Source organism: Citrus sinensis, chromosome 1, assembly GCF_022201045.2.
Source record: "Citrus sinensis cultivar Valencia sweet orange chromosome 1, DVS_A1.0, whole genome shotgun sequence".
Classification (NCBI taxonomy): domain Eukaryota; kingdom Viridiplantae; phylum Streptophyta; class Magnoliopsida; order Sapindales; family Rutaceae; genus Citrus; species Citrus sinensis.
In genome coordinates this window covers 7,693,051-7,708,591 of record NC_068556.1, presented here as the reverse complement: position 1 = coordinate 7,708,591, position 15,541 = coordinate 7,693,051, and the positions used below count along the sequence as shown (strand labels likewise).

The 15,541-nt window shown below is 33.6% G+C and overlaps 2 protein-coding genes across 3 annotated transcripts; one reads left to right on the top strand and one right to left on the bottom strand.

Moving 5' to 3' along the window:
- Positions 1 to 401: 401 nt before the first annotated feature.
- Positions 402 to 1,481, bottom strand: LOC107176651 (protein FAR1-RELATED SEQUENCE 5-like). The gene has a single exon (XM_015529468.2). It carries the CDS (start codon positions 1,479 to 1,481, stop codon positions 402 to 404), a length of 1,080 nt encoding a protein of 359 aa, XP_015384954.2.
- A 3,442-nt stretch (positions 1,482 to 4,923) lies between these two features.
- Positions 4,924 to 8,583, top strand: LOC102622660 (2-oxoglutarate-Fe(II) type oxidoreductase hxnY-like). Of its 2 annotated transcripts, none has more exons than XM_006475496.4 (11): positions 4,924 to 5,125; positions 5,261 to 5,456; positions 5,565 to 5,663; positions 5,819 to 5,870; positions 6,097 to 6,218; positions 6,313 to 6,413; positions 6,497 to 6,555; positions 6,987 to 7,043; positions 7,182 to 7,227; positions 7,841 to 7,920; positions 8,133 to 8,583. In XM_006475496.4, exons 1-11 carry the CDS (start codon positions 5,018 to 5,020, stop codon positions 8,221 to 8,223), a joined length of 1,011 nt encoding a protein of 336 aa, XP_006475559.1. In that variant the 5' UTR covers positions 4,924 to 5,017; the 3' UTR covers positions 8,224 to 8,583. The 2 variants fall into 2 exon arrangements, with proteins under 2 accessions (XP_006475559.1, XP_006475560.1); XM_006475497.4 differs by having other exon boundaries at positions 4,964 to 5,125; positions 5,292 to 5,456.
- Positions 8,584 to 15,541: the final 6,958 nt, after the last annotated feature.

The window sequence follows — 15,541 nt, the reverse complement described above, 5'->3', positions numbered from 1 at the left end:
TTGGTTGAGATTTTCGTAAATAGTACTTCCTTCTTGTAGCGTCTACATATGTGCAATCTTATACTTAATTACATATCCTCGAAATAAAAAAAAATTAAAAGAAAAAATTCACAAAATTTACCGTGGCTATGTTGCTCCCTTGTGTGGAGATTTCATTAGGCACATGATAAAATGATGGGGCATTTTCTTGTAAATCCTATAAGATTATTAAAGATAATTTAACTAAGACCAAATTAATTAGAAAATAGATCTTTGTTTTTAATCATACCTTATTTTTTTGTGAGAACTTGTTCTTTTGAACAGATTTCTTACGAATCGAAGATTCTTTCCTTATGCAAGGTGGACGACCTTTACGACGTGTCACTACTGGATCATTCAGTGCAAGTTGAACATTGTTGCTGCTACAACTTAGTTCGCCAATAATAGATTCTTTCCACACTCTCACTATTAATTTGTTTGTTGCTGCTACAACTTGCTCCACCAGTATTAGTTTTTCCCACATTTTCACAGCGAATTTGCTTGGGCAGATCCTTTATTGCTTTCTCAATCCAATCCAACATCGTTTTATAGATATTTTCATCATCAGAGGCTATGTCTGCAACGTCACTGAAAGCGTTACACATTTTTTCATATCTTTCTTGCTGAATGGTCAAATTCTGCACACCATAACAAACTTTCAGCTTACTATAGCATCTCCTCACATCTTTCCTCCACCTTGATAAAATGTATCTTTCTGGAAGTAATTCAACTGAGTTACGTATCAGCACTGCAAGGGCATGCCTGCAAAGAATCCCCCTAAACTGGAATTTTGAACATATACAATTAACTTGACACTCAGCTTCTTCAAAAACAACCTCAAAGAAGCCTCTCTGACCTTGCCCAAATGATTCAATTATTTGATATATTAATCCCACAGAATCCGAGATATCACAATACATCAGAGCAGTCAATTCTTCTTGAAATTCTTTAAACTTGGAAATGGTGTACACCTCTTCAACTTGCCTTTTCATCTCATATCTTGATACACATGGTGTCCTTTTATTGAAACACTTGGCATCTGCTTGCCATTCTAATTCAGTTTTCCTCCTCAATGCATTTTCATATTGCTTTACAAACTGTTTCAGATTTGTTTTTGAGTTAACAAACCCATAAAAAAATGCATTCATACTCTCACTTCGCTGAGTTGTTGACATTTCTGCCCAAAAATAGCCTTTTAAATAGCATGGGACCCAACGATGCCTCTCCTCGTACAAACCATTTAACCAATCATTATCCCATAAATCATATTCTGTAATCATGCAATGCCAAGCTTCCTCAAACGCATCAGAACTCAGTGAATTATAAACAGCAGAAAGTAGGGAGGATATAATACCTTCACGTTCTTTAAAAGCCCCTAACTTCTCAGGCACCTTTTTCATTATGTGCCATAAACACCATCGATGCCTAGTAGTAGGAAAAACGTTTTCAATTGCCTTTTGCATTGCCCTGTCTTGATCTGTAATGATACTAAGGGAGGAGAATCAGACATGCATGATAGTCACGCCTCAAATAACCACGTAAATGTCTCTGTATCCTCGCATGAAATCAATCCGCATCCCAACAAAATAGATTGTCCATGGTAATTAACTCCAACAAAGGGTGCGAATGGCATGTCATATTTGTTGGTCATTTATGTAATGTCAAATGTGATGACATCTCCAAAATATTTGTAAGCTACCCTACTCCTTGAATTTGCCCAAAACACATTCTTTAATCGATCCTCTGCATCCAAATCAATGCTAAAAAAAAATCCATTACATTCTACTTACTTTTTCTGGAAGTACTTTAAAAGCGTCATAACATCTCCTTCCTCAAGCTGTAATCGCCTTGTTTTGTCAACAAAATTTCTACAATCTTTTTCTAAGAATGACACATTTTCATACCCACTAGCTCCAACAACAATAGAATTAAAATTTTGGGCAATTCTAATTCCTGCACAATCATTCATTTCAATTCGCTTTTTAGTGCTAGCACTGATTCTGCAATTGCATTGGAAATACCTAGCTTTGTCTGGACTCAATCCATGGTTGTGTTGAAGATTTAAAGTTTGAAGAACCCATTTTCCATCTTCATTTAGACAACCTCCAATTTTTACATCACAACCATTTTTCACATTCGGTTTCGACTTCAATGCATTAGCAGATTTACTTTCTGACTTGCCGCTACGTCCACATGCAAATGTCACCTATTTTACAATTCCATCGATCTCCTTCTTAGTACTTCAAACCTTCACAGGAAACCCCTCTTGTTTACCATAAGCTTTGTAAAATGCAAACATTTCTTCATGATTATCAAATAACATTCTAAGAGCTGGCTCACATTTGTTCGGTTCCACAATTTCATCTACATTGTTAGCTCTTGTTTCTTGCAACTCTTCAAATGCATGCTCATTTTCCAAATACTCCATTTCTACAAAATAATTAACATTTGTATTAAGAAACTTATATAACATTTTTGTCCAGTAACGAAAATTCCTAACAAATTAAATATATAAAACACATCCACAAATTTTTATAATTTATTCCAGTATCTTCAGCAATTTAAATTAAAAAAATCCTAACAATTTAAATATATAAAACACATCCATAAATTTTTATAATTTATTCCATTATCTTCGGCAATTTAAATTAAAAAAAATCCTAACAATTTAAATATATAAAACACATCCACAAATTTTTATAATTTATTCCATTATTTTCAGCAATTTAAATTAAAAAAAATCCTAACATATATAAAACACATTCAGAAATTGTTATAATTTATTCCATTATTTACAGCCATTTAAATTAAGAAAAATCCTAACATATATAAAACACATTAAAAAATTGTTATAATTTATTGCATTATTTCCAGCCATTTAAATTTAAAAAATCCTAACATATATAAAACACATTAAAAAATTGTTATAATTTATTCCATTATTTCTAGCCATTTAAATTTAAAAAAATCATAACAATTCATAACAATTTAAATATATAAAAAGCAAAAATCTATGAATTTTTACAATTTAAATTAAATATTCTAACCATTTAAATATATAGAACACAACAAAAATTTTATTTGAATGTAATGAGAGTCACCAACTTACCAATTAATCAGTATCAATTTTATCAAAGCCTCTGTTTGCAGATCCAAATCTAACTTCTTCCTTGTAATAAGCGAGATGCAGAGAGGGAACTGATTTTTCTTGTTAAATGCATATGGCTCACGTTGAGTAAATGAGAGGTGAGAGATGGAGAGAGAGGGGACAACAAGAAAAATTAATTGTAAAAAAGTCATCTCTTTTTGTTACTTTTGTGGCTTTCTTTCGATTATTTTATTTTTTAAATGAAAAAAGTAATAGACAAAAGATGGTGAATGGAGTTGAAAGCAACAGACAAAGGGACCTACGTTTCTATCGTCCCTTTGTCGTCGCAGAGTTCAAATAGCAGAACTCTTAATTAAAACAAAATAAAGCAAAAATAAATTGAGGGGGACCTATTGTGCCTTACCTTATAAATAGACAGGAGCTACAACAAAAAATATATATACACACACATTCACATACACGTATTTATGTATATATATCTATATCTATATACCTATATATATAAAATTAAACTCTTGTTTGCTTTTAAAAATATTTTACCACCCGTATTAGATATCTATAAGGTAAAATAATTGATATTTTAAGAATTGCTATAGCTCCTTCTGTATATTAGCATTCTATTTATGAATTATTTAGTGTTATTGGACTTCATTTTATCAGAGATGCTAGTTCTTCCAAATTATTAGATAAAGAGTGTTCTGTTATTTATTTGGAAACTCTAGAAAATCTTGAAGCTTTGATAACCTGTATATTTTTTATCGAATAATTTTGATTAGACGATGTGAATCATGTGGTATTGAAGAGAATTAATGTGGTTCAAGCGGTTGCATTATTTTTTTTCTTGAAAATAGATGGGTGAGAAAGCCCAAAATTTTTTTTTTAAAAAATTCTTCCATCCTCTAGAATTCAAATTTAGTTAGTTAAATATTTAAAATTGCTAGAAAAAATCATTGCCAAACCACTGGGAGCATAGCCTGAATTTTATATAAATCATGGAGTCAATAATTAACTACTTAGGGATGACAAAATTCTCCATGGGTTTGAGACCGCATCTCAAATGGAATAAATTTTAGATAATTTTTGGAGAATGTGAGAAAAATAATCTCTAAATTCTTAATGGGGTGAGATTTGGTTTTATAATTATCACCCCCACACCCACCTCAATCCTCATTATATATAAGTATTTTTAAATTTTTTAAATTTTTTTTACTTGATATAAATATACTATAACTAAAAGAAAACCCTCCAATATAATTCTTATTCAACCTTAAAACATTGTTATATTTTCTTTCTCTCTTAAGGTGGTGCTGGCTTTAAATATTTTTAATTTTAATATCATTTCAAGATATTGTTTCAAATTTTTAAAGATTTTTAAAAATAATTTATAAATGATAATGATTTTAATTAATTCTTTAATTTTTAATTTATTGAAATTATATATTTACACTTCTATAAAATAAATAAATGAAAAATATGATGGGAATAAGAAAATTATTCCTTATATGGAAATTTCCTATCTTCTCCCATTAAATTGACAGGGGAATAAGATGGGGGAATAAAGGTATAGTTTTTAATAGGATGGAAATAGGAAAGCCATTCGTAGCATGACCAGAATTTTTTATAGATCATGTGGTCAACAATGACTACCCAAAAATTCCACTCATTAGTCAATTCACAAATTTTAGGCTTTTCTATAATTTAAAAAAAATTAAAAAAAAATAATTTTGTCCCCACCACGTCACATGAAACGACGCCATTTCTTCCACGGCACTTTCACTATTATAAATACCGAACTCAAAATTCGAAAGTCGTGGCCCTCATCGTTAAGTCTCTTTGTTGCCTTGCTTTTGCTTTGCCCCTGGAAAAAACACGCTCCAAAAGAACAGAAAAATGGAAAATTATGGGCGGAGCAAAAATGGCGCGGAAGCGCAAACAGTCCTCAATTGCATCGATCTCTCGAGCCCAGACATTCAACAATCCGTTTCTCTTTTGAAACAGGTTCTTTTCACTTCAATCAACAACCAAAAACAAAAATAAAAAATCGTTAATTGTTATGCTTCATTTAATTCGTTTGTGATTTTCTATTTATGTTACTTTGACACGTGGCATGATGTGAGTAACTGATTGGTTCAGGCATGCTTAGACTGTGGCTTCTTCTATGTAGTAAACCATGGGATAAGTCAAGAATTCATGGAGGAGGTTTTTAGTCAGAGCAAGAGGTTTTTTAAGATGCCGTTAAATGAGAAAATGAAGGTTTTAAGGAACGAAAAGCACAGAGGTTACACTCCTGTTCTTGATGAGCTTCTTGATCCTGATACTCAAGTTCGCGGTTAGTTGTTTTTATTTAATTTTTTTTTTCCCTTCCAATTGGCCTTATAAAGTTTGCTTCGTTGTAAGTAAAAAAGGTTCTGATTGTTTTGTTGGTGTGCTTATTTAGGAGATTACAAGGAGGGTTATTATATAGGCGTTGAAGTACCTGAAGGTGACCCTGAATCTGAGAAGCCATTTTATGGCCCAAATGTTTGGCCTGCACCGGGTGAGTAACTAAATTTACTGACTTAACATGAAATCAAAAGAATAATAATAATAACAATAACAATAATAAATGATGAATTAGATTATTCTGGTATGCTAAATATTTTAATTTTAGTTAATTAATTTATTTATATATTTATTTTGGCTGCCTTTTAGACTGTTTGCCTGGTTGGAGGGAGACAATGGAGAGGTTTCATCGAGAAGCATTGTAAGTCGTTGCAGCCATACCACTTGTAGAATGAAATACTGTTTTGTGATTCAGTTAGTTTTGATTAGGTTATTACTTGGGAAGTTCATTGATTTTTCTATTTAATTTTCTTCGAGAAGATGTGGTCCTCAGGATGGTTCAAATAATAAAAGATGTCTACCATATTTCTCTGTCTCTGTTTTCATATTTTTCAAGTCTGTCTGATCTATTTTGTGTCTGCTCCCAGAGAGGTGGCAAAAGCAGTTGCGAGAATAATAGCGCTCGCACTTGATTTGGATGCTGATTTCTTTGACAAGCCAGAAATGCTTGGCCAAGCTATTGCAACATTGCGGCTACTACACTACGAAGGTGACATTCTAAGTTAAAGGTCAAGGAACGCTGCTGTGTGAACCTGCCACAGTTGCACAACTAACATAACTCAAATATTGTCATCTTTAATTAGGTCAAATTTCTGATCCTTCAAAGGGAATGTACGGTGCTGGGGCGCATTCAGACTATGGTTTGATCACCCTCTTGGCAACAGATGAAGTTGCAGGTCTTCAAGTATGAACAATGCTCTGCATGGTACCGTATTTCTTATTGGTCTGTTATGTTATCAGTTAGTGAAATTTTGGAACTTACTGCAGATATGCAAGGATAGAGATGCTAAACCTCAATTATGGGAGGATGTTGCACCAATGAAGGGGTAAGTGTGCTATCATTTCCAGCTTTGTTGTATCGTGTTGTTTGTTATCTCAAGTATGTGTGGTGTGCGCATGTGCAAGCATTGCATTTGTCGTGGAAAACAAGCAATTCCATAATATGATCTTTTCTTCATTTAGCAAGCTTGCATTATTTAGTTGAATACTGTCTGGAAAAGTTGGGACACTTTTCCTGTTCTAGTATTTTTCTGATCTAGTATTTTTCCTGTTCATTTTCTGTGAGCCATCTTCAGATTGTTCGTAATAGTGAGTGTGGACATTGAAGCTGTTCATAATTTCCAATTTTCCATTTTAATACATTGTGAAATCGTATTGAAATGCAAAGTGTTAAGAATTCTAGATTACAGTATCGTGGTGACGGATTTGGTGAAGGACTTTGTGATTCATATGATTTGTTAATGGTTTATCTTTTCAGAGCATTTATTGTGAATCTTGGTGACATGTTGGAGCGCTGGAGCAACTGTATTTTCAAGTAATGTACAACCCTTAATATTCAAAATTGATTCCTATATTTATAGTAGCTTTACTTAAACTTATGGGGATTGGGGACTATTTCTAAGCTCTAACAGCCATTGAGTAATGAACATTTTTGCTTTGTGTTTGTTCGCAGGTCCACGTTACACAGAGTGTTAGGGACAGGAAGAGAGAGATATTCTGTAAGGCTCCATTTCTTTTTCTTTATTTCTCCCAGATTATTAGGCCACTTAAAAAAATTTTAGATATTCTACAATTTCTAAGTAAAGCATATTGAAATAGCTTTATATCATGCTGTTTTGCTGATTAAGTTTATTTGTTGTTTATTATTTTATTTCGTATATGAACATTTTACACTGTCCTTCTGGGCACTCCATGCACCTTGACTACGTGGAGGTTATATTTTGTAATAGCCGGTTGAAAGCTTCTTTGTTCCAAATTCTAACAAACGATCCCATAATTTCGTATTTAATGATAGAATTAAGTGTACTACCAGAAACGTTTATCAGGTTTCTTAAATCTTAAAGTAAGTAATGAGAATAATGGAAAATTTCATTTAAGAATCATTTTGATTGCTTCAATTTGCTGTAAAAGTGTAGGATACTGATTGTTAATTTAGAGGGTTTATAACTTATTATTGGCATCTTCCAGACCTGCAGCCATTACTCATTTCACGATACTTGCATGTCTATTTTCTAAATATGCTTCTTTAATCTAATTAGAATGTTGAATTTTGCTGCCTTTTGAAAATACCTTTTGAGAAAATTGTCTTTTGTTCTTTCTTTCTTATGACAGATTGCATTCTTTGTGGAACCTAGCCACGATTGTCTTGTTGAGTGTTTACCAACTTGCAAGTCAGATAAAAATCCTCCGAAGTAAGTTGTGATGCCAAAATATTTTGATAGAACTTACAAAGTTCAATTTGATCCCTTTCTCACTGTTATTGATACCTTTTTTAACTGCGTCAAATATTATTTGACGGGTCTTGATAACTTTCTTTTGAGCATCTGCATCATTTTTGTTACCAAGCTGAACATCTATGTTTGCAACTTTCTATTGCTTTCACTAAACCTATGCCCTTTGCCAGGTTTCCTCCAATCAAGTGCGAAACATACTTGTCACAGCGCTATAAGGATACCCATGCTGATCTAAATATGTACAATAAACAGCAAACTTGAATTGCCATAGAATTGGGATATATGTATTGACCCCAAAAAAAAAAAAATAGTACAAAGGTTCTTTTACCTGCAAGTTCGATCGCATTATAGTCAAGACGTTAGTGGGCAAGTGTGCAAATAGCAACCAACACAGGAGGCCTATTTCATATTTGCTGACGCTGACTTGGGGGAAGCCAATGTAATGCTGTTAGTTATTTATTATAAACTCAGAAATGGAGAATAAAAGATGAGCCAAGGCTTTACTTTTATCGGAGCGTGTGGGTTCATTTGTTAACCGATTTTGAGTCATTTTTGTTTCTTTGGAAAGCTTGTTCAGTTTCCGAGTGATAAGATAACAATAAAGCCGCTGGTTTTTAATTCTATAGTTTTAGTCTTGTGCTGTTCTATTTGACCATTTAGCTTTCAATTCAATCTTGCTGTGTGTCTGATTGAAGTCCTGATCTGATCAAGAAACCAAATCCTTCAATTTTGAAGGCCTGATAATCAATCAAACCCTAAAAACTTAATTATCATTCCTAATTACATATCCAACACTAGAGCATCTTCCATCATTCTAGTTACTGAAGATTTACAAGGGATGTAGAAATACAAAGTTTGTTACTTTTAAAGTGCAACCGGTTTTTTTTTTCCTTTATTATTTATTTAAAGAGTGGGTGAAACTTATAAATTCATGTTTTAGCCTCCTACCTTCGAGGGCTTTAGAAAATTAATTCATTGGAAGCAACATTATAATTTTTTTTTTTAATGAAACTAAATATTTAAAGTTTGATATCTATTGATACTAGATAAAATATTCTCGCAATTATTCTTGATGCATTTCCATATTTTGAAAATGGTCAATAATAGTCTCATTATTCATGCTATTAAAATACATCCTTTTCAATATTTGCAACTAAGCAATAATTCCTCCAATGATATTCCATGTGATTTCGCATTAGATTCTCACAATGTTCGTTGCTGAAAACGCTCTTTCTATAATGGTAGTGGCAATAGGTTCTGTTTGATGAAATGAGATAGTAAGGGGAAGAATTTTGATGGAATAAAAGAGGGCCATGTTGATTAAAGGTGATAAGTGAGCTGATAGAGAGGGCTTTCTCTTTTTTTTTCTCTCTTTTTTTTTAATCGGGAAAAGAATAGTGAGCCTTGTGCGTGAGATTTGAGAGATAGGAAAAATTATACTGTCCATATTTTAATTGAGTTCGAAAAATTAATTTACCCCCCACTACAAACAACAATTCATAAAATTGATTCATTATTAAATTTTCTTTACAAAATTGCCCCCATTGAAATATAATTATCCCAAAAATTAACATGAAATTCAAGGAAGGAAAATTATCTCTGAACTACCTTTGTTTTATCATATGCACATCTAATTATCACAAAATTTTATCATGTTCTTTGTATCATCTTTGTTTTTAAATGTGTATCAATCAATCATTTTGACACTAAAAAAATTTTAAAAAATAAAAATATTATAATTACTAGAATACCCATGAATTTAATAAAACAAATAAATATCAAAATCTAGACATTAATTTTTTTATAAATAATAATTTCATTTAAAAATTATTATGTTAATATTTTGTAATTATAATTTCATTTAATTTTTGTAATTAAATTAAGTATAGGGAAGTTTACAAAAATTAACATGAAGAGAAAAGCTCCTTATAATTGTTGTAAACTTGCCTATAATTAAAATTAAGAAACTTCCCTATACTTAATTTAACTACAAAAATTAAATGAACTTATACTTATAAAAAAATTAACATCTTAGATTTTGAGATATATTTATTTTATTAAATTCATGGGTATTCTTGTAATTATAATATTTTTATTTTTTAAAATTTTATAGAATAAAATAATATTTTAATTCATTTTGGAGTAAAGTTGTCATTTGTTAATATCAAAGTAATTAATTGATACAAGTTAAAAAATAAAGGTGGTGCAAAAAAATATGTCAAAATTTAATAGTAATTAGATGTAGCTTGGGGAGATAATTTCCCTTTTAAGGAATTTTTGTTTTCCAAGTGTTGAAAAGTCATGCATGTGTCATCCAAATTCAAGAAGGCATGCAAAATTTCAAAGGGCTACCAAACAATTAAAGAAAAAAAAATGAAAAGTTGGCAAATTTGTCAAATTTGCGAACACCATTGACATATTTGAATGGGTTAGGTGGAATAGTGCTTAGGTTAGGTGGAGTAGTACTACTTCAAGCCTATAAATTGAAGTCATTTTTTCATTTCATTGTATCACAAAATTGTTAAGCTTATAAGTTTCTAAGCTTTTAAGAGAAGTGAGAGAAGTGTGTCTGGAGAATTTATTTTTTCCGCAGAGTGTGAGAGTACTGGGTATATTTGAGTTTCTGGGAAGTGAGATTTCGTTACTCAAATATTTGCACTTTATTAATTTTAAATAAACAATTATTCTTTCTTGCCTCCGTGATTGTATGTTTAATTACCGAACCACGTTAAATAATTGTGTCTTTTATTTTTCTATAATTATTTAGTGCGCTTGATTTCGCATTCCGCGCACAACAAGTGGTATCAGAGCCGACGGTTCATACTTGGGGGATATGGTATTGTGCACGTATACGGAACTATTCACGCACGGTACTGTTCACGAATACGATGGAGACGACCATTTGTACTTGGGAGACAGTCTATTGTAAGTAGTGTGTATTTTTGCATGTCTAAGAAATTTCTATCAACAAGGCAATAAGAGTCTAAGGATTCTGGTTTTTAATTGGAACCGAGTTCCCGTCCAGTCTCCTAAGAACTTTCCTGGTGCATTTATTCACGCAAAATTAACATCATAGAGGCTGGTTTTCAAGTGAAAATAGCTCGTTGAGAAAATGGTAGAATGTAAACCTTCCATAATTGGGGAGAGATCTACCGAGACTATTTCAGGAGACACTTCAGGTGGGAGGCGAGATTTGTTAAATCGCTATTCAGCACATGTTATAGGAGGTCAGAAAATCGATGTTGAAAATTTTGATAGGAAAATCAACTTCGGCATGTGGAGGCACGGAGTTATGTATGCCCTTATTCAAATCGATCTCGATGTTGTTCTGAAAAATTAAAAAAAAAAAACTTGTATGATGAAGAAATTTGGGATCGTATGAACGAGAAAGCCTGTGGTCAGATCAGATTTTTTTTTACCAAGGAGGTGAAATACTTGGTGAAAGATGAGGAGTGTACGATGACTTTGTGGTGTACATTGGAGGAGAAGTATTTGCTGAAATGTTCTGAAAATCGCCTTCGTGCAATGAGCCAAGTATATGGCTTTCGAATGAAGCTTAGGGTGTCAATGCACGATCATGTCTCAAGATTTAAAAAGTTACTTGTTGATTTGAAGAATCTTGATAAAGATATTAAGGATGAAGTCAAGGTTATGATTCTGTTACACTCACCACAAGAGGAATATAGCAATTTTGTGACTACTTTGATATATGAGAAGAGTGCAATCGTCTTCAAAGATATTTGCATAGCATTGACTAGCTTGGAGATTCGGAATAATGATAAAAATTCTGAACGAGAATCGTCTGAAGCTTTGGTGAGCAGAGATTGGGCAATGGAGAAAAAGAAGAAGCGTGGTGGAAAGAATTCTCGATCTAAATCGAGAAACAGAAATATAACTCGAGACGAGTGTGCCTTTTGTCATAAAAAAGGTCATTGGAGGAAAGATTGTCCAAAGACTCAAAAGAGAGATGAGAAGAAACTAGCAGCAGCAAGCATGGCACGGAAAGATGAGGACTCTGATTATTCACTAAGTATTAGTCCTGCAGCATACGTGGCTAGTTCGAGCGAGTTGATACTTGATACTGGAGCAACCTACAATTTGTGTCATATTAAGGAATGGTTTTCAGATTTTCATAATCTAGAATCCGGTGCAGTTGTGATGGGCAATGATCAACCTTGTCGCACAATGGGGATAAGAACAATTCGGTTCAAAATGTTTGATGGAATGATCAGAGAACTCAAAATGGTTAGATTTGTTCCAACTTTAAAGAAAAATCTAATTTCTTTGAGTGCTTTGGAAGTTAAAGGCTACAAGGTTACCATTGAAGATGGCACAATGAAGTTTACAAATGGGGCTATGGTGATTCTGCAATGGGTTCGGCGTCACAATCTGTACTATTTGAAGGGAGGTACAACTGATAAAGCAAATGTTGCTGAGGCGCACAGTGACACCACCAAGCTATGGCATGTACGACTGGAACATGCTGGAGAGAAGTCTTTGCAAACTCTGATGAGACATGGACTCTTAAAACGTACCAAAACCTGTAAATTAAATTTCTGTAAGCATTATGTAGTAGGCGAAAAAACAAGGGTCAAGTTTGGTATGGCTAATCACGATACTTGTGAGATCTTTGAATATGTTTACAGTGATGTATGGGTACCAACCAAGGCTGCATCAATTGGTGGAAGTCATTATTTTGTTACATTTGTTGATGATTTCTCTAGACGTGTGTGGGTGTACACCATGCGACAAAATGAAGAGGTTCTAGAGATTTTCGAATTAATGGAGACTCAAACTAGCAGAAAGATCAAAGTATTACGATCTGATAATAGGGGTGAATATACTTCTGATCCATTCTTGCAAGTATGCCAGAACGAGAGTATTAAAAGACATTTCACGGTGAGACATACACTGCAACAGAACGGCGTGGCTGAGCGTATGAATCGTATTTTATTGGAGAATGTACGGTGTATGTTATCTAATCCTGATTTAGATAAAAAGTTTTGGACTGAAGTTGTGAGCTACGCAAGTCACTTGGTAAACCGGTTGCCTTCTGCTGCAATTGGAGGTAAAACTCCTATGGAAATGTGGTCTGGAAAGCATGCACAAGACTATGATTCCCTTCGTATATTCGGGTGTCCAACTTATTATCATGTCAAAAATGGTAAACTGGATCATCGTGCTAGAAAAGCTATCTTTATGAGATTCAAAGGTGGAGTAAAGGGCTTAAAGCTTTGGGATCTCGAAAACAAAAAGTTTGTGTGTAGCAGAGATGTCACATTTGATGAAGCTTCAATGATGAAAGCTTCAAGTTCTCAGCAGGTGGAGAACAAGACCAAAGAGGTATTGCAGCGGGTGGAGTTTGAAAGGTTCAACTATGGAGGTGACACCTAGAGTTGAAGAAGAGATTGTTTCTTCTGATGTCCCACAAAATGAAGAAACAATTGATGATGTAGATAATGATGATTTTATAGCAACACAGAGGCCAAGAAGAGAGATAAAGAAACTTAGATTGTTTACTAAAGATATGGTGGTAGCCTATGCACTTCCAGTTATTGATGATGACATCCCCAACGCTTTCGGTGAAGCATTACGCAGCAGTGAAAGTGATCAATAGAAGTTAGCCATGGAAGAAGAGATGAAATCTCTCCATCAAAACCAGACTTGGGAACTTGTGGAGTTACCAAAGGGGAAAAGGGCTATTGGCAATAAATGGGTCTACACCAAGAGGCAAGGATCTCCGAATCAATCAACTTCTCGATACAAGGTAAGGCTCGTGGCAAAAGGTTTTGCTCAAAAGGAAGGTATTGACTACAATGAAGTTTTCTCTCCAGTTGTAAAACATACTTTCATTCGTATCCTACTTACCTTAGTTGCAGAATATAAGTTAGAGTTAGCTCAATTGGATGTTAAGACGGCGTTCTTACATGGAGATTTAGAGGAAGAAATCGATATGATTCAACCTTGTGATTTCAGAGTTGCTGGAAAGGAAAATCATGTGTGTAGGTTGATTAAATCTTTGTACCGACTGAAGCAATCGCCAAGGCAGTGGTACAAAAGATTTGATCAATTTATACAAGGGCAGAAATTCACCAGAAGTGAACACGATCATTATGTTTACTTTAAAAGACTACCAGATGGAACTTCCATCTATTTGTTACTCTATGTCGATGATATGCTTATAGCTTCAAAGAATAGAGATGAGATCGAAAGATTAAAGAAGCAGCTGGCTTCTGAGTTCGAGATGAAAGACTTGAGTGATGCACAGAGAATACTTGTAATAGAGATTCGTAGAGACAAGAAGAATGGGTGGAGACTCAAACTGGTGGTAGCCTATGCACTTTCAGTTATTGATGATGACATCCCCAACACTTTCGGTGAAGCATTACGCAGCAGTGAAAGTGATCAATGGAAGTTAGCCATGGAAGAAGAGATGAAATCTCTCCATCAAAACTAGACTTGGGAACTTGTGGAGTTACTAGGGTAATTGACAATAAATGGGTCTACACCAAAAAGCAAGGATCTTCGAATCAAACAACTCCTCGATACAAGGTAAGGCTCGTGGCAAAAGGTTTTGCTCAAAAGGAAGGTATTGACTACAATTAAGTTTTCTCTCCAGTTGTAAAACATACTTCCATTCATATCCTATTTGCCTTAGTTGCAGAATATGAGTTAGAGTTGGCTCAATTGGATGTTAAGATGACGTTCTTACATGGAGATTTAGAGGAGGAAATCTATATGACCCAGACTTATGGTTTCAAAGTTGCTGGAAAGGAAAATCGTGTGTGCAGATTGAGTAAATCTTTATACGGACTGAAACTAATTCTTCGAACGCGTTGAGTTTGGAGAATCATGAACTACGGTTGGCTTGATCCTAAATTTGTGGGTACGTAGGCAGTCACAGAGATGCAGCCACTTTGGGGATGATGATTCGTTGGTAGTCAGCTCAGATTTAGACAAATTTCCGCTGAGGTGGAGAATTGTTGAAAAGTCATGCATGTGGCATCCAAATTCAAGAAGGCATACAAAATTTCAAAGGCTACCAAACAATTAAAGAAAAAAAAAATGAAAAGTTGGCAAATTTGTCAAATTTGCCAAATGGACACCATTGACATATTTGCATGGGTTAAGTGGAATAGTACTAATTTCAAGCCTATAAATTGAAGTCATTTCTTCATTTCATTATATCCCAAAATTGTTAAGCTTATAAGTTTCTAAGCTTTTGAGAGAAGTGAGAGAAGTGTATTTAGGAAATTTATCTTTCCTGCAGAGTATGAGAGTACTAGGTATATTTAGATTTCTGGAAAGTGAGATTTCGTTACTCAAATATTTGTACTCTATTAATTGTTAAATAAACACTTATCTTTCTTGCATCCGTGGACGTAGGTTTAATTACTGAACCACGTTAAATAATTGTGTCCTTTATTTTTCTATAATTATTTGGTGCGCTTGATTCCGCACTCCGCACACAACACCAAGTGCGTCAATTGTCTACAATAATCAATAAGTACATCTATCATGTCTACTTCTTTAGGATTTGAACTTGAGTGGCCAATTAAACGAAGTTGTTTAAAACCCA

Bases quoted from the DNA above. Each gene is read 5' to 3' on its own strand.
- LOC102622660 (XM_006475496.4), top strand. From the start codon at position 5,018: ATGGAAAATTATGGGCGGAGCAAAAATGGCGCGGAAGCGCAAACAGTC. The intron at 5,126-5,260 runs GTTCTTTTCACT...TGATTGGTTCAG, and splicing joins CCGTTTCTCTTTTGAAACAG to GCATGCTTAGACTGTGGCTT. The intron at 7,228-7,840 runs GTAAGGCTCCAT...TTCTTATGACAG, and splicing joins CAGGAAGAGAGAGATATTCT to ATTGCATTCTTTGTGGAACC.
- LOC107176651 (XM_015529468.2), bottom strand. From the start codon at position 1,481: ATGCAAAAGGCAATTGAAAACGTTTTTCCTACTACTAGGCATCGATGG.